General features: G+C 31.7%; 3 protein-coding genes and 2 pseudogenes across 8 annotated transcripts; all 5 read right to left on the bottom strand.

Moving 5' to 3' along the window:
* Positions 1-7316: 7316 nt before the first annotated feature.
* LOC25499438 (secoisolariciresinol dehydrogenase) lies at positions 7317-8008 on the bottom strand. Its single transcript, XM_039828020.1, has 2 exons — positions 7977-8008; positions 7317-7884 (listed from the first exon to the last, which is right to left on the bottom strand). The coding sequence occupies exons 1-2, from the start codon at positions 7994-7996 to the stop codon at positions 7317-7319; spliced, it is 588 nt and encodes a 195-aa protein (XP_039683954.1). The 5' UTR covers positions 7997-8008.
* A 2673-nt stretch (positions 8009-10681) lies between these two features.
* LOC120577120 (secoisolariciresinol dehydrogenase-like) lies at positions 10682-11726 on the bottom strand (annotated as a pseudogene).
* Positions 11727-12673: 947 nt separating this feature from the next.
* Positions 12674-16248, bottom strand: LOC120577088 (secoisolariciresinol dehydrogenase-like; annotated as a pseudogene).
* A 1838-nt stretch (positions 16249-18086) lies between these two features.
* Positions 18087-20522, bottom strand: LOC25499435 (secoisolariciresinol dehydrogenase). 2 transcript variants are annotated; one of them, XM_039827434.1, is made up of 3 exons: positions 20405-20522; positions 20278-20317; positions 18087-19050 (listed from the first exon to the last, which is right to left on the bottom strand). In XM_039827434.1, the coding sequence occupies exons 2-3, from the start codon at positions 20310-20312 to the stop codon at positions 18261-18263; spliced, it is 825 nt and encodes a 274-aa protein (XP_039683368.1). In that variant the 5' UTR covers positions 20313-20317; positions 20405-20522; the 3' UTR covers positions 18087-18260. The 2 variants fall into 2 exon arrangements, with proteins under 2 accessions (XP_039683368.1, XP_024625681.2); XM_024769913.2 differs by having other exon boundaries at positions 20278-20520.
* A 1850-nt stretch (positions 20523-22372) lies between these two features.
* Positions 22373-27049, bottom strand: LOC25499433 (putative pentatricopeptide repeat-containing protein At5g37570). Of its 5 annotated transcripts, none has more exons than XM_024769780.2 (4): positions 25180-27049; positions 23722-24175; positions 23345-23613; positions 22373-22954 (listed from the first exon to the last, which is right to left on the bottom strand). In XM_024769780.2, the coding sequence occupies exon 1, from the start codon at positions 26950-26952 to the stop codon at positions 25291-25293; it is 1662 nt and encodes a 553-aa protein (XP_024625548.1). In that variant the 5' UTR covers positions 26953-27049; the 3' UTR covers positions 22373-22954; positions 23345-23613; positions 23722-24175; positions 25180-25290. The 5 variants fall into 5 exon arrangements, with proteins under 5 accessions (XP_024625548.1, XP_024625550.1, XP_024625546.1 ...); XM_024769782.2 differs by having other exon boundaries at positions 22378-22954; positions 23336-23608; XM_024769778.2 differs by having other exon boundaries at positions 22380-22954; positions 23336-23613.
* Between the last annotated feature and the right edge of the window lie 229 nt (positions 27050-27278).

The raw sequence follows: 27278 nt of genomic DNA, 5'->3' as shown, positions 1-27278 counted from the left end.
GCTCACGAATCAACGATCACCTTATGAAATTCATGTTTGTATTAGCATTATTTATTATTTATTTATTTCATTTTGTCTTCTATTCCTTAGCTTTAACCGACTTCACACTGTGTTCACAATCTCAATAAATGTTCATTTCGGCAACACAAAATTCACCAGGAACAGAAAGAACATAACAACACAATATAATGATTTGGATAAAACAAATTCCAAAAGTAAATTTAATAATCAATATTGTACCAAAAATAAAATTAATAATCAACGCATTTGAAGATCCATTTATCTTAATCAAACACAAAATATGTGTGATAAGATACAATTTTATATAATCTCAAACAACTCAATCAAACTCAAAACCCAAATAAAAATGGAAGCATCATTGGAATTCATGCCAAAGTTGAAAGTCACCATTGTCACATTATAAGCGTGAAACGGTTGCAATCAAGTCACGATAGTAGTCAGAAAGAAACAAAACTGAAAAATCAAATCAAGAAGAAAAATCAAGTCACGATACCTGATGTGATTATGGAAACAACACCGATTCTCACAATGTCTGGAATCAAAAGGACGACAATAATTCTCACGATTATTGGAAAAGACGACAATTCTGGAACGAGAGAACTGAACAATCAAGATGGGTAAAAAAATGAAGAAGAAATTGCACGTTATGTGTGTTCTAGATTTTAGAATGGAACAAAATTTATGAACGTATGTGGGGTGTGTTTGGTAAAAATAAGTTATAAGCTAGCTGAAAGCTGAAAAACTAGCTTATAGCTGATGTCTTATAACTGATAGCTTATAGCTGAACAGATGATTTATTAAAATTGAAGTGTTTGGTAAAATTAGTTGTTGAAGTGACTGATAAGTATAAAAAGACATAAAATGACATGTTTGTATATATATATATAGACATTTTTTCTAATGTATTTACTTTTTAATATTTTAATTTATGATTAACTATGTTTTGGATCCCGATAAATATTCAAACTTTTGGTTTTAGTCTCCAATAAAATTTCACCGACAATTTTGATCTCTGCATTTTTTTTTGTACAAAAGAGGGGAAAAGCTCATTGATCTCTATTTTATGAATCCCAAAAATAAGAGGAAGGTGGAAAAAATATAAGAAAGAATATATAAAATTTTACAATGTACATAGGCTAGTTATAGTTAAACATAAAGCGTTTCTTTTAATCAATATATATATAAAGCATTCATCAAAAAATAAAATAAAGCATGACAATTTTTTTTTCCAAAGGAGGAAATGTGACAGTTGTTTTATTAAAAAAATAAGCTATGAACTTGACCGTTAGTTTTTAAGCCATGAACATGTTGTTTTATTAAAAAATAATTAAATTAAATTAATAAGGTTAAAATTAGAAGAAAATATAAAAAAAAACTACCAGCTATAAGCTCAAAGGGTGTGTTCGGTAAAAATAAGCTATAAGCTAGCTGATAGCTGAAAAGCTAGCTGATAGCTGATAGCAGATGGCTTATAGCTGAAAAGTCTACTTACTATATATAAAACTTAATTCCCTATGATTTTACCATTTTGCCCCTAAGAGGGGCATTTTTGTAATTTTCTACTTGGTGGAATGTGGTTGTTGCCACCTCACCTTTTTATGGGTGCATTTTACCATTTTGCCCCTCACCAATTTTTTTAAATTATTTTATAATTTTTATATTTTTAATAACTTTTAACTATTTTTCAATTTTTATGTTTTTAACTATTTTTTAATTTTTTTTCTCCCAAATTCAATTGCTTCTACATTGTCGTTGTGGGAGATTAATGTATCGTTTGACCCGGTTTTTTTTCCAACTTCTCTACATTTTTAAGGAGAAGTTAGCTCAAACACAGTATCAATTAAGTACTTGCTAAAAAAAAGTAATTTTTTAAATGCATAAAATGGAATGAAATGAGCTTTGGTCAAAAGTTGTTGAATGTTACTTTAAAAAACTACTTCTCGACAATTTATTTCACAAGCACCTCTTTTCAACTCACGCTGGAACCTTCTCAACAATTTATTTCACAAGCACCTCTTTCCAATTTATGTTTTTTTTCTTTCATTTAACTTGTTTTTTTTTTGAACCGTTCCATTTAATTTTTTAAAGAGGTTCCATTTAATTTTATTATCTTTTTTCAAAGGAATTTTATTATCTTTTTATCACTTATATATTTAATTTCAATATTGTTTAATTATCACAACCTTACAAATATTTTTATTCACGCTGTCATTTAATGATACCAAATATTTTTATTTCCTTTCTTCAACCTCACAAATATAGATACACACATTAACGTTTAGTGTAATATTTGATGTCTGTCTGTTTTTTTGTTACGCTAATGCATATAATGTTTTTTTTAAACTATTTTTCAATTTTTATATTTTTTTATTTTTAACTCTTTTCCAATTTTTTCTCCCAAATTCAGTTGCTTCTACACTGCCGTTGTTGGAGATTAAGATACCGTTTGACCTGGGTTTTTTTCAACTTCTCTACATTTTTAAGGAGAAGTTAGGCCAAATACAATATCAATTAAGTACTTACTAAAAAGGTTTTTTTTTTTAATGCATAAAATTGAATGGAATGAGCTTTGGCCAAAAGTTGTTGAATGCTACTTCAAAAAACTACTTCTCGGCAATTTATTTCACAAGCATTTCTCTTCAATTCACGCTGGGAACCTTTTCTTTTATTTTTTAATATTATATTATAATATGTTTGTTTCTTCCATTTAATTATTTTTGGAACCGTACCATTTAATTTTTTTTAAGGAGGTTCAATTTAATTTTATTATCCTTTTATGACTTATATATTTAATTTCAATATAGTTTAATCATCACAACCTCACAAATATTTTTATTCAAACTGTCATTTAATGATACCAAATATTTTTATTTTCTTTTTTCAACCTTGCAAATATACACACACACATTAGTGCTTAGAGTAATACTTTATGTATGTCTGTTTTTTTGTTACGCTAATGTGTATAATTTTTTTTTTGTGTTCCATAATGCGTATGATTATTTTTATAAAATTTTGATTTTAATTAAAAGTAAAATTGTAGATGTCTTTTCTTCAAAAAAGTTCTAGATGCCTAAAAAAATTATACTTATATATATATATATATATATATATTTTGCACCTTTACATTGTAATTATAACAAACTATGCATATCTTTTTCTTATTAAAAAAAACAAACATACATGTTTCCATGACACCAACAATGTAACAAATATAATATCATATAATATAAATTCTTATCTTTTTGAAAGACACAAAAAATATGGTATTCTTATTAGGTAGCAGGGAGAAGCTGAAACATCCCAACTAGGTTGGCACTACGAAATTAGTTATAATTGAAATAGAAAACACAAACTATTTTGATATTATTTATGTTATTATTTCAGACTCCTTAAATTGTTTCTCCTATTCAAATATTTAACAAGTGTCCTCGTGAGCTTGACTCAGTTGATAGGGACAATGCATAATATATGCAAGCTCCGGGGTTCAAACTCCGGCCACCACAAAAAAAAAAAATTAACAAGTCATTTATATGATGATACAAATTTGTATTCATGTTACACAAAATAAACGTTATTGCGTAAATATTGTCTTTGTAAAAAAAAAAATATCTTTTATTTTTTAACATTTTTAGCCTTCAGAAAATATTTTAAACATTTTTTATTTATTATTTTAATTCATAATAAATTCAAAGTTTTGTCCTCGTGAGTTTAACTCAGATGATAGGAACAATTCATAAATATATGCCAAATCCGGGGTTCGAACCCCGGACACCATAAAAAAAAAAAATCAAAGTTTGTACAATATTTTGTCAAACAACATTTAACTTAAAAGTAGCTTTAAAACTAAAAAACAAAGAAAACAAACAACTTTAACTTCTTTCTTAAAGACCTTTATTTTAACTTTGTTTTGAAGTAACTTTTAGACCGTAAAAAACATTTGCCAAACGGTATCTAAGTTTAGCTAGGAACACTGTTTCACTTTCTTCTTCATAAGAGGTCATATTCTTCCTTTTTTTTTCATGGTTTTGAGACCATGTATGACTTGAGTTGACTGATTTTTATGGCTTGAGGGGTTCATTTTTCGACACTGTTTTAGTTTTTGCTTCATCATATGTGATTTTCTTCCTTTTTTCATGATTTTACATTTTAAGGGTTTTTTTTTTCTTTTTCAATTGTTAGTGAATTATGTACCAGAAATTATTATGTTGCATGGTTGTAGAAAAATCTTCCTTTGTTATGGTAAGGTTTTGACACAATTGTTCTTTTAGGTTCTAGTACTCTAGTTGAATTTTTTTGATGCATGTGGGTTATATTAGTTTTTGTGAGCAATCCTAAAGTTGTAACAGTTTTTATATTTGGTTTATTCTTTCCTATATCATTGAGCCGTACGAAAGTTGATTGGTGTAAATTATTTTTGGTCATATCAGTGAGGTCCAGAAAGTTAATGATACTGAAATTTGTGCATTTAAGATCAGGTTGATTTGATGATACAAAATTGATCACATATAAATATGTTAGCTTCTTTCGATATCAGAATGAACAAAGGAAATAAAATGAAATGATGTATTATTGTATTTCTATATAGGACTTTCAATGTCAAGGAATTATGACTACATTAAGGATCTCAAAAATGATTTGGACATTTGGAAAATAGGATTTGGAGTGCTGGATTCTTGGATTGTGACTGGTAGTAATAAGAATCAACATATGAAGCTCATTATCTGTGATGCAAAGGTAAGATGAGTTAGTTAAAATTTGTTGTAATTTCCTTTATGATTTATCAATGCTACTTATTAGTGTACATTTTGATTTATTTATATTTTTTGGTTTCTTTCTCAAATTTAGGGTGATCGAGTTCATGTAATATATTCATTACCACCGAAACAGCAAGCTATGAAAAATACTTGGGTGGACAATTGTTCAATTTCTGCAGAGAACATGTGATGGAAGAAGGTGATAAGCTCATCTTTGATCTCGAAAAGTCACCGAAGAACTTGCACGTTCGAGTTGTTCCAAAGTAGATCTTTGCTACTGAACTATTTGAACTTCTACTATTTTGACGTATCGCTTTGAACTGTAATCGTAAACTATATTGACTTTGAGATGCCATTTGTTCTTTTCATTTTGTCTAATGTAAATATTGGCAAAAATCCCTTTTTGGTTAGTCTATGACACTTGCAGTCTCTTTTATAAACCTAACTATTATGTAACGTTAATCTGCACATTGTTGGTTCCTTCATTGGTTCCAATTAGTATCATGTTAATTATAATGTTTTTTTTTAGAGGATGTTAAATATAATGTTGTTTTCCCAATCTCTTAACAAAATAGAACATGCTCTTTTCCTACAACAAATTTTTATAATGCTTTGGTAAATGTTTTAGAAATGTATATATATATAACGTCTAATTAACACTGCAATTTGTTTTGTACCTATCACTTTCCAAATGAGATATCAAGGACATTTCTAAAAGGAACACGGAAAACAATCACACTCGTCGATAAACAAGCTCAAAAAAGGTATAAGTGTCGGCAAAGAGAACAAGTTACGAAAAATACTTAGGCGGCCAACGGTTTAACTTTTGCCGATAACATATGTTAGAGGTAGGTGATAAGCTAATTTTTTACCTAGAGAAGCCACCTAAAAATATGCACGTTCAAATCATTCTCAAATAAAGACTTGGTGTTCATGATCCGCACTTTCAACAGATCACCTTAATTCTAATCCTATACTAGATTATCTTCACTCACTGATGCTACTTCTTTGCTTGATTTCATCTATTTTAAATATGGGTATCAATCTTTTTTTGGTAACTCTATAACAACAACACTCTTTTTTTATAATTTTGAATAATGTGTAATCATAATTCACACATCATTGTTTCCTTTATTGGTTCCAATTATTTTTATCCTAAATATTATGTCAATTTCTAATCTCATAAATTTTACACGCTCTCTTAATCAGCCTATACATATTTTATGATGAATCACAATGTTCCGTCGTTTTAACATCTCTTCTTTCGATTTTTTTTTTATCGAATACATTATTGAACCCTTGCGAAGCACGGGTTTGTAACTAGTTATCTTATTAAAATTAAAAGTGTTTGGTAAAATTAGTTGTTGAAGTGACCGATAAATATAAAATGATGTAAAAGGACGTATTTGTTTAATTTTTAATATAAAAATCATATATATAATTTTTATTATTTAACGTATTTTTTTTTTTAAGATTTAAATATATTTCAAATTATTTTCATCTCTAAAATGATAAATGTATTTATGAATTCAATCGATTTTTTTTATTTAACAATTTTTTTTTATGAATTTTATTTAACTAAACTTGCTTTACTATTTATTGTAGAATTTATATAAAATTATTTATTATATGAATTATAAACAAGGTCAAAAAAACAAAAAAAAAGTGAACAAGAACATTTAAAAAGAAACCGTAATATGACAACATATGCGAAAACATGGACAGTTACCACAAGAATGTGGGTGTTTTTTTTATTATAAATAAAATAAAATAAATAAAAAGTTAAGATTTGAAGAAAATATAAAAAGCTACAAGTTAAAAGCTCAAAAGTTAATTGAAATAGTTTTTCAAAAAACGTTATAAGTTAGTGGGAAAATTAAAGCTGTTTACCAAACACGTCTTATTATATCAAAACAAGTTTATAAGTAGGTCCAACAAGCTATAAACTAACTTATTTGTGTTACCAAACACAACCAAAAGCTACTTGAAATAGCTTCTCAAAAAACGCTATAAGCTAGTGAAAAAAGCTTTTTACTAAACACATCTTATTAAATCAAAACAAGCTTATAAATTAGTCCAATAAGGTATAAGCGAACTTATTCGTGTTACCAAACACAACCATGATGGGTGGAATTTGATGTGAAATTTTAATTGTTACAAACCCTATAGTGTAAATTAATTAATATTGTATACATAAATATAATTAAATAAAAATTAAAAGTTACCTTATTAAAATTGTTTTTTTTTTTATAAAAAAGTTAACTCATTTATTGAACATTTAATGATACATTTGTATATTACATTTTGATTGGTTGATATCTTAAAAAGGTATATATTCCCTAAACAAGAGAGGGTAATCTAGGTCTCACCTATATTTAGAGAAGAATGAAAAAATGAATCAAGCAATATCTCACACTTCCTTTTTTTAATCATTATGTGATTTCTTTCTATTTATTAAATGATATAATATCAGTCGTTACACATCTGTTGTCTCATGTTTGTTGATAAAAAATAATAAATTCATACATTCTTATTTTATTATTAATCTCGTGATATAGCTCCTGGTGAGATACAATTCACTTTAATCCCATATTGTCCTAACTCTACACACAAATTCTTCATAAGTCCCACTAATGCATGCTTTGAAGAAGAATAAGCATGTGTTGATTCACCAGCAGTTTCTGTAGCAACACTTGCAGTAAAAAGAATAACACCTTTTTTATTTGGTATCATTACCCTAGCAGCATGCTTCGCACCCAAGAAAGCTCCATAAACATTTACATCAAATACCCTTTTGAAAGCTTCACTATCATAATTCAATATTTCTCTATTTTTGTCATCAGAGATACCAGCATTGTTAAACATGATGTCAAGCTTACCATAATTCGAAACTGCGGTATCAACCACATTTTTTATGTCTGATTCAGTGGTTACATTGCAGTGAACATAGAGAATGTTCTTTGGGCCAAGTTCATTGCAAAGGGATTGACCTACTTCATCTTGAATATCTGCAATGATAACTTTAGCACCATGTTGAACAAATAGTTTAGCAGTAGCTGCACCAATTCCACTAGCACCTCCTGTGATTATTGCTACTTTACCTTCAAGCCTGCACAAAGAGAGATTTGAGATTTTATTCGTAAAAATATAATATAGTTGAAAGAATTCAATATATAGTACTCTACTCCACAATATATTTACCTTTTGCCAATTGAAGCCATGGAAGATGATTTTTCCCAACTATAGGAGTAGACCACTAGAGTTTGAATGCTTTTTATAGTAGCAGATTTTTATTTTTATTTTTATTTTTTAAATGCATATTCATTAATAGTTGCGGATACTATTAATTAGAACAACTAATAATAATGAACCTACCGACCAAAAGGTTTTGTGCTTAGATTCAAAATTGTGGAATTAGGTGAACTACTAACCATAAACAGATTCTTTATCGTTTACTTTCACCATGCATGTCGTGCAGCGTTGCAAATTTATTGAACATTCACTGATGTAACATCTGTTTTATTTGGTTTGAAAATATTACCAAAACCCTTCTCAAACGTTGTTGTGAATTGTGATAGATAGGAATTTTTATTTGATTTTCGACAAATGGATATTATATATGCACGGCATTATATACGACATATAATCATGAACTTAGAAACAAACATAAGATATTGACGAACCGCAACTCGTAGTTTCGCCGCTTTCATATGCACCAAAGCTTCATTACAAATTCAAGGAATTTTAATATTCCTAAAAAGAATGACTTTTTAATATTAATTTTGGTATTATTTTGCAAGATATTTTTATTAAATTATAAAACTTAAACGTACTTTCTGAACGTGCTTTCATTTGAAATTCAATTTACATGTACTGCTTTCAATATAATTTGTTTACACATATATTTCAATTTACAATATAGTAAATTTTTATAAATATATTTTAAGAACTAAACATTAAAAAATAGCACCACGATTTTGATATATCAAGAGAGACGACGAGATGCGAGCTTGAGAGAGATGGCAGACAAGGGTGAGATAAACGGCGGCGATGGTGAGACAACGAAAGAAGACAACAACTTATACAATAAGAGCGGTGACGATTGTGACGGATAAATTTAAAATTTTAACATGAGACCAAAAATAATAACTATTTTTAAATTTTTTTAATAAGTTGATGTCATTAGTTCATAAAATTACATATAGAAAAATGTTGATTGAGATAAATCATCCATGACACCGGATACCCTTCCGGAGACACATGCATCTTACAAGTTGTCAAGAAAGCAACCAACTGTGAATATTACTAACATCAAAAGCAGTGTCATTAATATACCCAAACGAAAGGAAAAAAAAAAAGTCAAACAAATAGCTACCTAAATCAATTTTCTTTGAAACCTTGAACACAAGAATTGCTTTTTCATACTTCATCCAAAAGCATTTTCATAATTTCAAAGTACAATATAATGAGGGGAGAAAACACAGAAGGAACAACAATTCATCAAAAAGAAAATCAATTTCATGGACAAAAGATAATGAAGAAAAACACCCAAATTCAAATTTTACAAAGAATCAATTCAAGAAAAGATGTTAGGTAATGTTAGGGGAACTTTCGTCTTTTTGACCAAAATTTGTGTCATTCTCTCACTTTTTTCCAGTTCATTTGTGCGCACAAAGAATTTTTTAGTGGGCCCCAGCCAAATCTTTCTTTCTTTCACCATTTATATTTGTTCCAAATGATGAAAACTGGATCTTCAATCCACTTTTTCTCCCCAGCATTCTTTCCTCCTTCATTCTTCAAAATAAAACATAGTGTTCCACTAAAATGTGCGGATGTACCCTCTTGTAATATGAGAGTTATGTTTTTTTTCCCAGTAAAATGAGAGTTATGTTAAATCTGTCTTCCTTTAAAATAAATATCAAGAAGGATCAAGATCATCTGAAATATAAACTAAAAAAAAAAATTTATTCATTATTATTTTAACGGACTCTTATTTTATTTTATTTTATTTTGTTACAACTTTTTCTTTTCTATATTGTTGTATATAAAGAAAATAGTCCATTTCGACTCTTTTGGATTGGCTTTTAAAGAAACCGGTGGTGGGTCGTGTGAAAAGCAATATTAACGCTTCCTTTTTTTCCTTAACAAAGTAGGTGTTTGCATATGTATCAGAGCATACTTTTAGTTAAGGTATGCACATTTTTAGCTAATTTCCAAGTTTGAGTGGAGATTGCATTGAGTATATTTTAAGTGATGAAATGCTATAAACTTATTTTCTTCAACAACAAAAAAAGAGTATAAGAAGTACTTGGAAAAGGTACAACCAGATAATAGTGGAAGAAAAAATTTCAATATCAATGATTGATATTATATGTCACGTATAATAAATCACGAGTGATTCCAATGATAAATTATGTTTTTTTTTCTTTTTTAATTTACTGTCTACTCACTTTAGTTTATACTTGGTCTTTTTTGTCTTAGCCATTAGCGACACAATTGATCTTTTCATTCTTAACCATCTAATTATCATAATAAAGATGCCTTAGTAATCACCGAGAAGTAAATAAATGGGGTTTGATTAGTCTTATTGGTTAAGTGGTTTATCAATTAGCGACATAATTTGTTGTCTAGTTACTTTTATTCATGTGTAATTTTTTATATATGAAGAATCATAATCGTTGATGAGAAAAATTAGCCCGTTTTATTGATAATTTGATGTGCTTGTTGTCTTGTTCAATTCTTCTGTTTTCTTTCTTCTTCCAAAACAACTCTTGTTCAATACTTGGTTGGCTTGCTATATATAATTTTTGGATGGTAATTCTACCGGAGATATTTATTTCATGATATAGAAACACAAGATATATAGATATTCATATATGATTACATATTCTTTCTCTTTTGTAAATGAATTGAAAATTTTCATATTAATTTTATTTAATAATTTATTTATCCATTTTCATCAAACTTTTGAATGCTAAAAAGCATGACATATTGGTGGTGCTATAACCTCCATCCAAAACAAAGTTGACTCCATTAACAAGCTTGGACTCATCACTACTCAAATAAAGTGCTGCCTCAGCTATATCCTCAAATTTAGGAACAACCTCTTTTAACACACCAGCTGAGGACAAAACTTGCTCCACTTCATTCTTGTTCAACTTCAATGAGTTCATTAGAATTGGAGTAGGAAGAGCCGGAGGTGAGATACAATTAACTCTAATCCCATATTTTCCTAATTCTACACACAAATTCTTTGTAAGCCCTACCAATGCATGCTTTGAACAAGTATAAGCATGTGTTGTTTCACCAGCAATTTTTGTAGCAACACTTGCAGTAAAAAGAATAACCCCTTTCTTTTGTGGGATCATTACCCTAGCAGCATGCTTAGCACCCAAGAAAGCTCCATAAACATTTACATCAAATACCCTTTTGAAAGCTTCACTATCATAATTCAATATTTCTCTATTTTTGTCATCAGATCAGATACCAGCATTGTTAAACATGATGTCAAGCTTACCATAATTTGAAACTGCGATATCAACCACGGTTTTGATGTCTGATTCAATAGTTACATCGCAGTGAACACAAAGAATGTTCTTTGTGCCAAGATTTTTGCAAAGAGATTGGCCTAATTCGTCTTGAATATCTGCAATGATAACTTTAGCACCATATTGAACAAATGGTTTAGCAGTAGCTGCACCAATGCCACTAGCACCTCCAGTGATTATTGCTACTTTACCTTCAAGCCTGCGCAAATATTCAATTTACTAATACTATTAATTATTTCAGATTTGATTCATACAAATATAAAGTTTAAGGAACTACTCTATAATATACCTTTTGGCAATTGAAGCCATGGAAGAGGATTTGCTCTCAACTATAGAGAATTCAATTTACTACTCTATAATATACTACAGAGGAACTTCAATTTATAAGTAGATAATTTAATGAGCAAATATCCCCAAACTGACAAAATTTTAAGTGGTTGATATTCATTATAACAATTAACAACTGATAAATGACAGATACCAATTAGTCAACTGTACAACAGAATTAGTGCTACTAACCGAAATTATTTTCAGGAGAAACTTAGGCAAACCGTCATTCTTCATCGTCTTCTAATTTCAAGTGTTCCCAAATTCAGCTAACATGTCTGTATTGTTCATTTCTCAAAATGATTAGATGGTTTATTTGAAAAGATAAAATACAAATATTTAATACACTAAATTATTTTTGTCTTTCTCTCTTCAAATTGAGCTTACATTTATTTAAATAATCGGAGAGAACCCGAATCATTCAACACCACTATTTATCACATACTTGCTTTCTGAGGTTATAAACATGTTGGATCAAAAGAACTTTGGAGGGAATGTTGCTATCGAGATTGATATATCCAAATATTTTTACACCCTAGATTGGAGTTTTCTTATTGAGCTTTGATTTAGTCATTTTTGTTCTTGGATTTTCACTATTATTCATTCTGGTAAACTTTCTTTCGTAATGAATGGTAAAAATGTTGGTGTTTTAAATTGTAAGAGAGGTGTTTTAAATTGCATGACCCTTTGTTATGATTTTCTGTCAAGGAAGTATAAGAAATTTGGAAGCTATTATGTCTTTGCTCAATCTTCATGAAGATACCTCTGGTCAAGCACATTAGTCCTCACAAATGGAAATTCATCTTTGGTTTATGACTACCCGAAGGAAGCTCAATATCACTGCCATTCTTGGGGTTCTGAAGGTGATCTTCCTTTTACTTACCTCTGTTGATTTGAGAAAGACTCGGTTGTCTCGCATTCAATTATTGTCTACTCGACGGACCTACATTTAGATTAGGGGAATTCGTCTGCTTGTTATTCAACTGTTTTCGACGGACCTACATTTAGATCAGGGGAATTCGTTTGCTTGTTGTTCTCATCTTAATTTCACTTCTTTTACTTTTTTTTGAGAAATCGGGGGTGGGAGTGAGGGAGGCAAAATCTGCCCCGCACATTTGCCATACCTAAATAGAGGTCTAAATGATTTATATAAAAGAAGTCACTTGCAGCTAGGATCGACCCTAAATAGAAAAGTAATTTGATGGTCTCAAAGACTTATAGGTACAAGCCCAGACATAAGTTACACAAGAATCCTAAACATTTGTAGCAACAGTACAATATTGCAATCAAAGCCAAGATGATCCCTTATTCTAACTTCTTCATAACTATTATTGCTTCGTGGTAGTAAACAAGATCAAGAATCTGAATACTGAAACATGTGAAAGGATGGATTAACAATGCTGAATCCTCCATCTATGAGCAAATTATGGCTACTCACATACCTCGAATCGTCACTAGCAAAATAAAATAAAGTACTGCATTTGCCACATCATCAGTTTTCAAAGTTACACCCTTAAGGTTAGCCAACATGTTCATGGTAGTTTCAAGCTCACCATCATTACATCCAACAAATTGTGTTGCTAAAGGAGTTGCAAGAGCATAAGTAAACACACAATTAACTCTAATCCCAAATTGTCCAAGTTCAACTGCTGCATTTTTAGTTAAACCAACCACAGCATGCTTTGCACTACAATAAGCATGTGAGGCAGCACCACCAACATAAGAGCTTATGCTAGAAGTACTTATAATGCTACCGGTGCGAGTTGGGATCATGGCTTGTGCTGCGTGCTTGATGCCGAGGAAAACACCTGTCACGTTGACGCTTAATACACGTTCAAAATCTTCTTTATCGTTGTCAATGATCCGAGAGTTGTTAGGTCCACCAATGCCAGCATTGTTGAACATAATGTCGAGTTTTCCATATGTTTGTACGGTTGTGTCCACTGCATTTTTTATTTGGCTCTCATCAGTGACATCACAATGTACATGTTGATGATCTGATGGTTTGAGCAACCGAATGTCCAAGTTTATCTTGGATGTCGGCGATCACTATTTTGGCTTGTTGTTGGGCAAAAATTTCTGCAGTACGCTTGCCAATTCCACTAGTTCCACCGGTTATCAACGCCACTTTTCCTTCAAGTCTGCATAGAAGAAAAGAGTCGTAAGGCCTAAATTCCTACACAATTCATGTTATTGAGTGTTGATGTCTATTTTAGATTAATCTAAATGCAGAGTCTTATTATTATTATTATTTTTTATAACGATACAAGAATCATGAAACCCTTCAAAAAAAAATCATGAATAACTAAACAAATATTACTAGAAATAATTGAATTAGTCGGAAAAATATAAAATTGGTTAGAGACGTCAAACTCAGACTAATTTCACTTTTTTTTTTGTATCAAATTTTGGTGAATTCTAGGGTGAGGGTTCAATTAAGTCCCTCACCGGTGGATCACTTATAATAACAAATAAGAATCATTAGATTAATCAAACATATACATCCTATTATACATTGTATACACTAGATCACACATATTTTTCAATACCCTCCTCCTCTCCTTTCTCTGCTACCAAACATCCATGTCCACCAATGTTGCCCTTGCATTTAACATTTTTTGGGGTGCTTAATTGCTTATGATGGCAGCCATGGAGAAGATGAATCAAGGTATTTCCCAAATGAAAGATCTTGAAATATCATTTGGACCAATGTAAAGAAATAACTCCTTGATTCATCGACACACCTTTATTTTTCCATTCAATTTTGTTTAAGAAAAAAAGTAATAGAATTGAAAAAGATGTTGCAATGAAATGAAATCAAAAGAAAAGAGAATAATTGCTTGCTGCTCACTTTGTTTTATTTCTAATTCACTGAAATTATTAAAAGAAATTATGTATGTATATGTTTTCCATTGTTGCCACATGCCAAGGCATCAAGGACACCAACACAAAGTTCAATTTAGGAAGGTTCAATTTCATTTTCTAGCCGGAACAATGTCTTCTCTGTATATTTAACTTACGCGACAGCCGCATATAAAGTATTCAGATCTCCTATGAGTATTGTGGAATATATGGGGGGCATGATTGTGTGTAGCAATCTTTCAAAGTTCTAATTTTATTTTTAAAAAATCCGAACCTTTCATCAAATCTGATGATGTATAAAAAGTGGTCCACCGATGAGGGACTTAATTGGACCATCACCCTAGAATTCACCTCAAATTTTAGCGTGTAATTCAACTTTAAAATTTTAATGATTTTCGTTATGCTATTTTTAGAGCATATGGGTATCAAAAAAAATTTTAAAAAATTATTGCATCGGATTTTTTTTTATGTGGTGGCCGGGGTTTGAACCCCATACCTTGCATATTTATGCATTGTCCTTACCAACTGAGCTAAATTCACCCCATACCTTGCATATTTATGCATTATCCTTATCAACTGAGCTAAACTCACGAGGACATTACATCTGATTTTGCAATAAACATAACCATTTCCTGTATCAAATTTCCAATATATCCAACGAATGAATAATATCAAAATCCATATTTCTAAATACAAATATACAAAATTATACTAAGTTTGAAGTTTTATTCAGCTGAAACTAAACCACGGTGTTTTCTATTCCCTCCGTCTCATATCAAGTGTTGTTAAAGTTATGCATATCTCTTGATAAAATGATTGAGTGCATTAATGTCTATGATAAAATGAACTTCATTGGCATCCCTATGATGAAAATAATGGTTCGGATTAACATTGTGATATACAAGGATCGAAGTTCAAATCTTAAAATCTTCCCTTATTTATCACTTACGGGATAAATTTCTAATCAACATTATTACTTGGTAAAAAAAAAAAAAAAAACTTCATTAGCTAAAGTACCCTTAAAAATGAACTTCATTAGCTATTTTTGTCGAGTAGAATTGATTCTAGTTAAAGTTAAGAGTGTGTTAGGATGAGGTAATTGAGAAATTTTAAAGAATTTAGAATTCTAGGCAATTTAAATGATTCAATTGAATTACTTTCATTTCTCAATTCTTTTGTTTGGATAAAGTAATACAAAAATTCATTGTCATCATTTTTGAGCAACTTTTATAAATTTTAATTTTTTTAGGCCAAATTTGAAAATTGAAATTAGGGGTCAAAATATAAATTTCAAAAAATTGAGGGGTCAAATTATAATTTTCGAAAAAATTGAGGGACCAATTTGCAATTTTTTGGAAATTTATTGGGGTCAATTTGAAATTTTTGGAAAACTTGAGGACCAAAATGAAAAATATGAAAAATAACAACAATGAAGAAATTTGAAATTCTCTAAATTTAACTTGAACAAAATACTTCATAAATTTTCATCATTTTGAAAATGCTTCAAATTATTATCCAAACAATGGAATTCACCCCAAAGTATTTAAATTCCCGAATACATTCCCTCAAAACATTCTCCAATTCAAACACACTCTTACTTATCATTCAACTCCATAGATTTATAACTTTTAATTCTAGAATTGATTTTCACACACAAATTTATAATTCAATTCACTTCTACATGAATGTATGCAAACACATATCATTTTATTTTCAAATTTCTTACTTACCTTCATGCTCTTTATTTTTGTCCATTAATATTCCACATGTTTGTGCTGTAATGATATGTTTGTGATAGTGTTTATGCACTACAATTAAGAGCAAGAAGAGTTAGTCCAGAAACCATGCCCCAAACATTAACAATAATATATAGAGTTATTTTACAAACCATGTACCATAAGCATGTACACATTATGCAAAAAAATACATTTCACTTATTATTCATGCAGTACTATTAAGAGTAGGAAGAGATAGTCCACAAACTATGCACTAGAGAAATATGGTCTTGAAATTTCTTGTAATACTCTACGACTAAATCAATATTAAAAAAGACACTTTTGGGCATATAAGACAAATAATTCTAAGAAACATCGTAACAAATAACACAAGATATTAGTATCATACAGTTTTAAAAACCGAACTCAGCTGGTCAGATCGATCCAAATAGAAACTGATGGAGTAACCGATTCAAACTGCTTAATAGATCGGTTATGTAATCAAATCGGTGAAAATCGATCAAACCCAATAAAAACCAGTGACCCGGCGGTTTGTGCTAGCCGACCGAGAGTCAATGCCTCCCTTTCACCGTGCTTCAAACTATTTTTCAAAAAAATCTGAAAATTTGAGAGGGACTTGAACACGCAACCAACACCAAGGCATAGGCATCAGCTTTAACCAATATCACACAAGAGAAATGCTAGGAACACTCTCTTTCTAACACTCTCTTTAACACTCACCCTCTTATTAGGTGAAACTCATGTGGGTCTCACCACTTTATGGGGAATCCATTTTCAATGTGCGGTACCCACATGAATTTCACCCAATAACAGAGTAACTCTTAGAGAGCATGCTTCAATTCTTTTTTGACTTTTCATCAATTATATATAAAACATACAATTTGAGACCATGCTTCAATTCACGTATAAAAATATAATCTATAAAAAACTATAAAAATATAATAATCTATCACGGTGTATTCCATTATTCACGTATGCCATTTTTTTTTGGTACACTATCGCTTTTTATTTTTAAGCATGCTTCAATTCTTTTTTGACTAAATGTAAATGTATATGCTTGTTCAATTTTTTTATAAAAAAAGGTTATTTTTAGGAAAAAAAAAACAAGAAGTTGTAATTTACTTTACTTTATTTTTTGATAAAAAAAAAAAAGCATTCCACCATGACAACACAACCACTAGGTCATTGCTCACATGAGTCAATTTGTTGATTTAACTCTTATTTTAAAATGTTTCTAATTTATTATTATTATTATTATATATATATATATATATATATATATATATATATATATATATATATATATATAGTTAAAATACATATTTTTAATATAATTGTATCTTTCTAAATAAATGCACATATTTTTATTTTTATTTTTGAAAACTCGGTATCCGATCCAATCGACTAATCTAAGGGGACCAATCCCACCGCCCACTTGCGGGGGCCCCGTTTAAAGCAGAGCAAGCTCTGTATGGACTTAGCCCACCGAAATTGGCACCAGAGGGAATCGAACTTGAGACCTCTGAAGGAGCAAACTCCAAGATCCCAAGTCAACCACTAGGCCAACTCCAAATGGGTATACAATGCACATATTATTGTTAATTTTGATGAGTTTTGACAAGGTTTTATGAGTTTTTTGTTCTTATTTTTTGAGATGAGTGATTGTTCAATATGATCCAACTCAGTTTAATACACGCACACATTTTTATAGAGACCGAGTTTTATATACGAGTTATTCGATTTAATCTGGTTCAATCAAACTTTTCTATCCTTATTAATGGGGAACCTACTGAACCTTTTCAGCCTCAAAGAGGATTAAGACAAGGAGATCCAACACCTTGAATAGAAAAGTAATTCGATGGTCTCAAAGACTCATAAGTACAAGCCCAAGCATAAGTTACAGAAGAATCCTAAACATACATTTGTAGAAACAGTACAATATTACAACCAAAGCCAATATGATCCCTTATTCTAACTTCATAATTATTATTGTTTCATGGTATTAAACAAGATCAAGAATCTGAATACTGAAACATATGAAAGGATGGATTAACAATGCTGAATCCTCCATCTATGAGCAAATTATGGCCACTCACATACCTCGAATCGTCACTAGCAAAATAAAGTACTGCATTTGCCACATCATCAGTTTTCAAAGTTACACCCTTAAGGTTAGCCAACATGTTCATGGTAGTTTCAAGCTCACCATCATTACATCCAACAAATTGTGTTGCTAAAGGAGTTGCAAGAGCATAAGGAGACACACAATTAACTCTAATCCCAAATTTTCCAAGTTCAACTGCTGCATTTTTAGTTAAACCAACCACAGCATGCTTTGCACTACAATAAGCATGTGAGGCAGCACCACCAACATAAGAGCTTATGCTAGAAGTACTTATAATGCTACCGGTGCGAGCTGGGATCATGGCTTGTGCTGCGTGCTTGATGCCGAGGAAAACACCTGTCACGTTGACGCTTAATACACGTTCAAAATCTGCTTTATCGTTGTCAATGATCCGAGAGTTGTTAGGTCCACCAATGCCAGCATTGTTGAACATAATGTCGAGTTTTCCATATGTTTGTACGGTTGTGTCCACGACATTTTTTATTTGGCTCTCATCAGTGACATCACAATGTACATATGTACATGTTGATGATCCTATGGTTTGAGCAACCGAATGTCCAAGTTCATCTTGGATGTCGGCGATCACTACTTTGGCTCCTTGTTGGACAAAAATTTCTGCAGTGCGTTTGCCAATTCCACTAGCTCCACCAGTTATCAACGCCACTTTTCCTTCTAGTCTGCATAGAAGAAAAGAGTTTTTAGACCTAAATTCATACACAATTCATGTTATTGAGCGTTGATGTCTATTTTAGATTAATCTAAATGCAAAATCTTATTATTATTATTTGATTTTTTATAACAATACAAGAATCATTAAACATTGGAACCCTTCAAAAAGAAAAAAGAATCAGGAAACACTAAACAATAAAACAAATATTACTAGAAAAAATTGAACTAGTGACGGAAAAATATTAAATCTGTTAAGACGTCAAACTCAGACTAATTTTACTTTTGTATCAAATTTTAGTCCGTAATTCAACTTTTGAATTTTAATGATTTTCGTTATCCTATTTTTAGAGTGAAGAAAAACCTATTGTACATATGGTATAAATTTTTTAAAAATCATGGCATCTGATTTAGCAATAAGTATAACCATTTCCAGTATCAAATTTTCAATATATCCAACGAATGAATAATGTCAAAATCCATACTTCTAAACACAATTTCATTCCTATGACTCTAGACAATAATATATACCAAATGGTTACTCCTCCCTCTGTCTCATATTAAGTGTCATTAAAGTTATGCTTATTTATTGATAAAATGATTAAGGGCATTAATTTCTATGATAAAATTATTTTCATTAGCGTCCCCATGAATATGGATAATAGTCCTCCTGGTGCTACATCATAGGCACATTGGGAACGTAGATAATTGTAACCATATACATATAAAATAACAGCAATCGAATGCCAATCCTCAGGCTTTATTTGTAAAGTCTCTATTCCTTGGTAATCAAAACCCAAAGATCTATGAACTATTCCGTGTTTGACTAGCCAAGGAGACAGATGACCCTGCATTTTTTTTACTTCTCCTGCTTTTTTTTATATAAGTTTGGTATTAGAATGAAATTTTTGAAGATTGACTGGTGAAAACTAAAAATATTGTGATATGTAACAGCCGGAGTTCAAACTTCCAAATCTCCACCTATTCACCTTAAAGGATAAATTTATAATAATTTGAGTTACTTAACAAAAAAAAAAAAAAATGAACTTCATTAGCTAAAGTATCATTATTGATATTTAGTGGAGTAGTTATTTGAGTTGAAATAAAATATACAAGAAAAAAGTAACTAACATTTTATTGGTATTCTAAAATAGCAAATAATATGAAACAAACAAATATTTCAAATGTGACACTTAGAATCTTACACAAAAGTAAATTGTTAAGATCACGAAGCATACCTTCTGTTGACTTCGGCAGGGCTCGAACTTGCCATGATATCTATAAAAAAGAGAGAGAGAAATCTGAGAAAATGAGAGGAAAGGAACAGTATGTTAGAACGTGAAAATGAGCTTAACTAATAGCAACCAATAGGCAGGCAAAAGTCACTCGCTTTGTATGGAAACAACCGTCCGTATATTAAGAAATTATTCACTCTTTTTCATCTCTTGTTTCATCCATATGATGCAATATATTAACAAAGAAGTCCAGTTTAATAAAAAAAATAAAGACGTGCCAATACAAAGGTAGTACTAATATTTTATGTACAAATAATCACAAACTCCAACAGTATTTGTTTGGGTGTGTGTCTTGATCCACGTTGTAGCCGGCAACTCAATGTAATACGCCGAAGTTAGCTCCAATTATGGATCAAGAATAATTAAGTTGGAATCTTATCAACTAGGGGTGAGGTTAGGCACTTAGGCTAAGTTAGGCTTTACAAAGCCTAATCCTCACTTGTCAAAAAATGTAAGGTTTAATCTAGTTTGTGACTTGTCAAAAGCTTATTTTTTTAGATTTGGATATGATCTTCTAAAAGTCTCATATGATTTGTTAGTCTGTTTAAAAGTTTATTGCATGTGAATATTTTTAAATAAGTAAAGTGATCTAAGGTTAAATTGACTGACGAACTATTATACCAATGGGATTAATCTCTCTTTTGATATTTAACATGAATTTTTAAAGAATTTCGTTATATATTATATCATATTTCAATCTAATTTATAATAATACATTTAAACATGCAAAAAATTAACGAAATTAGTAAGCTTAAATTACTGTAAAGGTTAACAAATTTGTAGAGGTTAACAAATTTATAATAGGATACTAAAAGATCTAGAAAATTGTTGTATACACATGTTGTTTGGCTGAGAAACACAAGTAAATTATCCAAATACCATTCAGTAGTTAAGTGTCGAGGAAATAGAAAACCGACTGCAGTTAACTGCCAGACAAACTTCAGCAATTAACTGCCGAGGAAACCTTAAACCACTAATATTTCAATTTTTACTTCTTTTTTCTAGTTTGCAGCAATAAAACTTGTGACCCTCACATTAATTTTCTATTAAATGGATATAATTCACGTTGAAAATGCAATAATGTGCAATGATGATTTCCAATTTTTTTGGCACGGTTACTATCACTGTGTTAAGATATTACTTTCTCCGTCTCAAATTGTATGTCGCGGAAAAAAAATTTGTCCCAAATTATATGTCGCTTTACAAAACCAATGAAATATTAATGTTACTTTTCCTATTATATCATTAATTATTAATTACTTCCTCTTCTTTCAATTATTTCATTTATCTTTTCCATACCATTTATTAAGGGATAATTTTGTAAAACAATTCATAATTTCTCTTCCCCACACAATATTAATTACATTTCTTAATACGTGTAAAATGGCCAAAACATCATACAATTTGGAACGGAGGGAGTAATATTTTTAGAAAAACTAAGGTCTGGGTACTTTCAAAGTAGTCAAGATCGCGTGGCGTTCGCCTCATTGTATCATAAAAACCTATAAACAACAGCCATGGTTCTGTACTGCAATACAGATAGGATTACTAGAGGTGCGCGGTGTGGTTGAAATCGCAAGTTTGCAGTGGGAAAAAACTGTTGTTTAACTCTACTGAAATGTGGGTTCTTTAAGAATCAGAAGAGATTTAAAATAAAAATAAAAAAACCAAGTCTGCCTTGCAACAATGTTATACCGTAAAATATGTTGTTAAACATGGTCAAGGATTTAAGCCACCACCAAATCATGATATTAGAGTGAAATATTTGAATTATTATGTTGGTAAAATCAATGAGGATCGGTAAGATCATAGGGTCGTTAAGAAGAAATTAGAATACACCATAATGACCGACGGTTGGACCAATACTTGAAGAACTATACTGAACTTTTTGGTGAATACTCTCAAGCGAGCCATTTTTAAGAAATCTATTGACGCGTCTAACATAAGCAAAAACTGCCGACAATGTTTTTAAGATGATATTGTTGTAAAGGTTGTTGAAGAACTTGTCCCAATTTTTATGGACAATGCAGCAAATTACAAAGTTGATGGGTAATTGTTGATGCAAAAGTGGGAGAAGTTGTATTGGACACCATGTGCAGCTCATTGAATCGACCTAATGTTGGAAAATTTTGAGAAGATTTCTTTCCACAAGATATGATTGCTAGCGATAAAATATTCATTTACAGAAGATCATATTCTTTTATTGCACAAATTTACTGTAGACACTATTTGATTTAACCTGCAATGACTCGTTTTGCAGCATCTTACTTGACATTAGAGTGTTTGCATTACAATTATAGAGCACTTATTATTATGTTCACATTGAAAGAGTGGAAGTCCGGTAAACTTGCAAAGAGTAAAGATGGGATCATTGTGGAAAAGGCGGTTAAGGATAACGTGTTTTGGAAAAATGTTATGAATTGCATGAGGGGTGTTTTCCTCCTTACGTGCGTGGTAGCCTCCCTGTGACGGCTTCCCCTTGACTCCTCTTCCTTGCAACTCTGTTTCTTCTTTTCTCTTTGACAAGCTTAACTGTGTGGTCTCTGTGGTGGCATGGCTTCAAGTGGGTTCCATAGTCTTCAACCATCTACAGGGAGTGGGTCTCAAAATGTTCTTGGTGCTACAGTTGCAAATCAAATAAAGGTGAACTGATTAATATGTTCAAATAAAAAATATAACAATTAAAAATGGTGTGTGTGCTTGAGTACATGACAATAGAAGGAACAAAAATACTGAATTGCCACCAGACAGAGACAATAGAAAGGTCATCAAAAGATGCAAACATGACTCAATCATAATCAGGAAAAAAACAAGGAAGCAAAAATAAAAAAGACAGAATAATAAAATCAATATCAAAATATTACAATTAAAAATGGTGTGTGTGCTTGTACATAACAATTTCATTGATACAATTTTAGTGTTTATTACGTGTGGGGCAAAATTTCTTTCCATAATGTCTTACAACAAAAGACAATACTATAAAAGGATAAAAAATGTGTACCTCACATACCAGGATGCTTAAAGTTATACTCCCTATTGGGAAGAAGCATGGTTAGAAAGTGGGAAGATGCTTGCTCCCAGACCTATATCGATAATTTGAATAAAGCCAGAGCAAGGGAGGTTATACCATCCCATTGCTTGATATGCATCAATCTATCAAAGTAATTAATCAAGTTATTATAATGAATTAAAAGAAAGAACAAAATGGGGCAATCGAATTGAGAATCCACTGTCCAATAAGTGAATAGTTTGATGTTATCGCCACCATATAAATCTGGGCTGCCAAAACAGAAAAGACAAACAGGGAATCAGAAGGAGATGATGATAGAAAGAAACATAGAAAAATATTATTCAAACAGATGGTGACAATAGAAATTTAAACAATACCTGCCAACCTGCTTCAATGCTACTTGAGATCTTTATTGTGATGATAGACGGGGATTGATCACATTGAATCCTTTCCATGTACAAGAATTGGTACCACTAATCCAAGAAGACAGTGAATTTGTGATTTGATTGTCAAGGCTCGCTTTCTGCCCAAACAAGGCATTAGCTTCACTGTCTTAATTAGCTACAAGTGAAGCTTCATAAACAACTGTAGCAATAGACTGGGATTGATCACAATGAATCCTTTCCATGTACAGGTTGGTACCGGTAATCCAAGAAGACAGGGAAGTTGTGATTTGATTGTCAAGGCTCGCTTTCTTCCCTAACAAGGCATCAGTTTCACTGTCTTAATTAGCTACAAGTGAAGCTTCATAAACAACTGTAGCAATAGCGGTGACTCTCTCAAGGCAATAAAAGCAACAGTAAAACACCACCAACTGAGGTGGAAGAAAACCTTAAAAGGAAACACAAAAACGTAGAGAATCAGCAAAGACATTTGAAACAGTGTGCGGTTCAAGGTATGGAGTGCTTAGGATATGCAAGAGTTACATGTAAAAAACTGGTCTTGAGTTACTTATTTTGAACTTCACTTAGAAATATTATTTTTATAATTTTCACTAAAAAGGGCAACCCGGTGCACTAAAGCTCCCGCATATGCGGGGTCCGGGAAGGGGTCCCACCATTATTGGTGTATTGTACACAGCCTTACCCTGTTTTTTACACAAGAGGCTGTTTCCAGGACTTGAACCCGTGACCTTCCAGTCACATGACAACAACTTTACCAGTTACGCCAAGGTTACCCCTCATTTTTATAATTTTCACTAATAAAATTAAAACATTTGATACGCAATTAATAGGAAATTATGCAACCATGTTATAAAAGAAAGAAATAACTAAATGAACAGCCCTCCATTTAAAGAAACAAAAAAAGAAGTATAAATTTACTTTGATATGCAGTTTGGCATAAACAAAGAGCTCATTGGCCTTTTACAATCTGTTTTAGTAAATCTTCTATCGACAATCATGAAGAAATTATATTAATTTGTAACCAACATCATCAAACTTCTAGTAGATGTATTAAAAATATAAATATATAATGAATGGTAAGGGCATCAACACAAATCCTTGGTGGTTGACATACACAACATTTTCAATGTAAATTGCAAAAAGCTCTTGATATCCTGTGGTCCAAGAAATACTGAAAAATTATAAACAAATGCGTTGTGAATAAATAGTGCTATTCATGACAGGGCATCTTATGAAGGCAGGATAGGTTCAACCCCTAAAAACGACATAAATGAAATTAAAACCTCAATCCAAAGTAACATAGAAGAAAGCATAACTTAACTTCAATGAGAATAGATCCTCTCATGTTCTTTCATGTTGAAATTATATGCGACAGTTAGTGAAAAATGGCAATAAACTTATATAGCATCAACTAATTTGCAATTTACCTACCATGGAATAACTGCTGAGCTTCAAGATCAACTGGACAAGAACTCATACCGATCTCCATGTTCTGTACATTCAGAACTTCATCCATGGAACCACAAATAACTCAGCATGGTACTAAAGTTTACTGCAATCAGGTATCTTGCACACTCCTCTTTCCTTCATCTTACTTCTCACAAGGGAAACATCTTTCCATCGCCCAGCTGCAGCATAGATGTTAGACAGCAGCACGTAATTAGCAGCATTTTGAGGCTCGAGTTCAAAAAGTCGATTAGCAACAATCTCTCCTAACTCTGTATCACCCTGTAGTTTACATGCTCCAATAAGTGCACCCCAGGCACCAGCATTAGGCTCTATATGCATTGATTTTATAAGTTCATAAGCATCCCTTAATTGCCCAGACCGGCCTAGAAGATCAACCATACATGCAAAGTGATCAGGTGTAGGACTAATGCCATAATTTTCCTCCATGGAGTTGAAGTATTTCCAACCCTTATCAATGAGCCCTGAATGACTACAAGCTGTCAGGACAATTGTGAATGCCGCCTCATCCGGAACTATCCCTTCCATCAGCATCCTATTAAATAGATTCACAGCATCTTCCCCATGCCCGTGAATTGAAAACCCATGAATCATTGAACAATACGAGACTAAATCTCTCTCAGGCATTTCTTGGAACAATTTCAACGCCCTCTCCATGTTTCCACACTTCGCATTCATATCCACAAGTGCTGAAATCACATGGTCTTTCTGAAGATCAATAGAGTTGTTGCCTACATAAGAATCAACCCGTTGAGCCAATTTTAAGTCACCCAACTGAGAAGCAGCCGACATCAAACCAACCAATACGAACTCGTCAGGTATCACGTTCATTGATTCCATCTCAAGAAAGACCTTCAACGCCTCATTAGCCTCGCCATTCTGAACATAACCTGATATCAAAGCAGACCAGGTAACAACATCCTTCTCCGCAGCTTGTTCAAACAAGAACCTCGACGATTCCATATCACCAGCCTTAGCATATCCATCAACCATTGTCGTAAAAGAAACAACATTCTTTTCCGGCATAGAATCAAACACACCCCTAGCACTACTCAAATCCCCAACCTTAACAAAACCCCGGATCATAGCATTCCACGAAGCTACATTCCTCAACGGCATTCCATCAAACACCTTCTTTGCCTTAACCACATCCCCAGCAGTAACATACCCAACAACCATAGCAGTCCAAGAAACCACATTTCTCTCAGTTAATTCATTAAACACCTTACGAGCATCACTAATCTGTCCACATTTACCATACATATCAATCAAAGTAGTACCCATAAACAAATCCTGATCCAAACCACACCTAAACACCGACCCGTGAACCGACTTTCCTACCAAAACCTTACACGTACCAGAACATGCTTTAATCACAGAAGGGTAAGTGTAACTATCAGGCACAGCCCCTTCCGCTTTCATGCGAATAAAGGCGGAAATTGTATCAGAAAAGAAGCTACTTTGACAATGGGTTCTAATGAAAGTGTTCCAGAGGAATGTAGAGGGATTGAGAACGCGGTTGAAAACCGCTGTGGAATATGAGCGAGTGGAAATGGAAAGTGTGTTGGCGAGGGAAATGAAATTGGAAATGAGAACTTGGTCTTGTTCAAGGCCTCTTTGAATGATGGAAGCGTGAACTTGTTGAAGATGTTGGATTCTCTTGCAAGCTTTGAGAAGGGTTGTTATGCATGCAGATGAACGAGTAGCGGAACAATGTTGTTGTAGCGAAGAAAGCATGGAAACGACGGCTGAGGAGTGGAAGAGAAAGGGTGAAGCTGGTGGCCTCGTTCAAACTCTGTAGCTGAAATTCATGAACCTATGGCTGTAAACTTTCAATTTCCCCCTCTCAATTTCTTACGTAAAAAACTTTATTTTTTAAATAAAAAAAATAAATTTTTTATTTTGATTACCGTACGGAACATATTTTAAAATTGGGTTTGTTAACGTGTGCAATTTTAAATAAAAATTAAATTAAATTCATGAACCTACTAAATATTTTACTTTTTTAAAAGATAAACAATAAACTATTTTTTATCCTAAAAAAAAAACAATAAACCATTTAA

The sequence above is a fragment of the Medicago truncatula genome, chromosome 7, assembly GCF_003473485.1.
Source record: "Medicago truncatula cultivar Jemalong A17 chromosome 7, MtrunA17r5.0-ANR, whole genome shotgun sequence".
NCBI lineage: Eukaryota > Viridiplantae > Streptophyta > Magnoliopsida > Fabales > Fabaceae > Medicago > Medicago truncatula.
This window is presented reverse-complemented; position numbering and strand designations above follow the sequence as displayed.

Excerpts from the sequence above, each read along its gene's own strand:
- LOC25499438 (XM_039828020.1), bottom strand. The coding sequence starts at position 7,996 with ATGGCTTCAATTGGCAAAAG. Across the intron at positions 7,885-7,976 it reads ATGGCTTCAATTGGCAAAAG|GCTTGAAGGTAAAGTAGCAA; the intron begins GTAAATATATTG and ends CTCTTTGTGCAG.
- LOC25499435 (XM_039827434.1), bottom strand. The coding sequence starts at position 20,312 with ATGGCAAGTTCGAGCCCTGCCGAAGTCAACAGAAG. Across the intron at positions 19,051-20,277 it reads CCTGCCGAAGTCAACAGAAG|ACTAGAAGGAAAAGTGGCGT; the intron begins GTATGCTTCGTG and ends TCTTCTATGCAG.
- LOC25499433 (XM_024769780.2), bottom strand. The coding sequence starts at position 26,952 with ATGCTTTCTTCGCTACAACAACATTGTTCCGCTACTCGTTCATCTGCA.